General features: G+C 26.4%; 1 protein-coding gene across 1 annotated transcript in view; it reads left to right on the top strand.

Annotated features, from left to right (window-relative positions):
- The window catches only part of LOC117176209 (ubiquitin), a 9,837-nt gene extending 9,564 nt beyond the window's left edge, over positions 1-273 (top strand). Inside the window, exon 3 of the mRNA XM_033366341.1 lies at positions 1-273. Within this exon, the coding sequence (XP_033222232.1) occupies positions 1-118 (118 nt within the window). The 3' untranslated portion in view covers positions 119-273.
- Positions 274-1,167: the final 894 nt, after the last annotated feature.

The following is a 1,167-nucleotide window of genomic DNA, read 5'->3' as shown; positions in this document are numbered from 1 at the left end:
TCAACAGCGTCTGATTTTCGCCGGAAAACAACTAGAAGACGGAAGAACACTTTCCGATTATAATATTCAGAAGGAATCAACGCTCCATTTAGTTTTGCGTCTTCGCGGAGGAATCTGAAAACTTACTGTATTTTAAATCTAAGACTTGAAACGGCAATGAAAATAATTGTTAGCTTTAAGATTCAAGAGTTAATCTTTAAACTATATGAGCTTTATTTTAATATCTGCGTGGTCGAGTCATTGAAAATTCAGAGCATTTTTTTGTTTTCTTAACCTGCGCTCCATGCATTTCTGTAAAAGATTCCAATAAATGTTAGTCTTGCATTCAAATATCGAATCTTGCATTTTTAAGTTCCTATCATTTTTTAAAGGACAGAATTCAAACGTGTGAGTTGTATTTTTTGTCAATAGGCAGGTCAAAATAAATAAATTACTCTTTTTAAATGTAATATTTTTTAACTTTAAACGCATCAATTCGAAATTTAAATTTGAAATCAATTTGCAAATTTGAGATGGCGAAAATGTGCAACCGTTCAATAGCAGAGAGTCTACTCGCCTGGAAATACTGTAATTGTCAGGGATTTTTTTTAATATCAGAATTTTTTGGAGAATATGGTTAAATTTTTTTAAATTCGTAATATAAAATAAAGTAATCATGATTCTTCTTTTAAATAATCAGTTGAATCTATGTTTTCCATTATGATTTTGTTCAGTTTAAAATTTTTTACTTGTAATTTTTCTATTTTGGATTTTAATTTTTAATGGTACATTTTTCATTTTAAGAATTTTGAAATACAGCTTTAAAGGCTTAAAGAATAAAAAAATAGTAGCGTTTCAAATCGACAGTTTTGGATAAAAAAAACCTTTCATTTGATCAGACAAATATAAACTATGATCATTTTTGAAATTGAACTATATACAGTGAGGATTAACAAGAGAATAATAATATATTTTTTAAGGCTATTCGAAATCAGTTCGTAATTGAATTTAAAACATTGTTTTAGCTTAAAATTTGAAAATTTTGAATTAAGGAAAATAAGAATTGCCCTACATTCGGACATTTTTTATTGTTCATGTAAAATCAGTATTTAAAAATCAGATATTAAAAACTAAACATTAAAAGTTACCATTTTAATTGTTCTACTTGAAAAAATTTAATTTACAAGT

Source organism: Belonocnema kinseyi, chromosome 1 (genome assembly GCF_010883055.1).
Source record: "Belonocnema kinseyi isolate 2016_QV_RU_SX_M_011 chromosome 1, B_treatae_v1, whole genome shotgun sequence".
Classification (NCBI taxonomy): Eukaryota; Metazoa; Arthropoda; class Insecta; order Hymenoptera; family Cynipidae; genus Belonocnema; species Belonocnema kinseyi.
The sequence above is the reverse complement of the archived record's forward strand: the minus strand, read 5'-3'. Positions and strand labels throughout refer to the sequence as shown.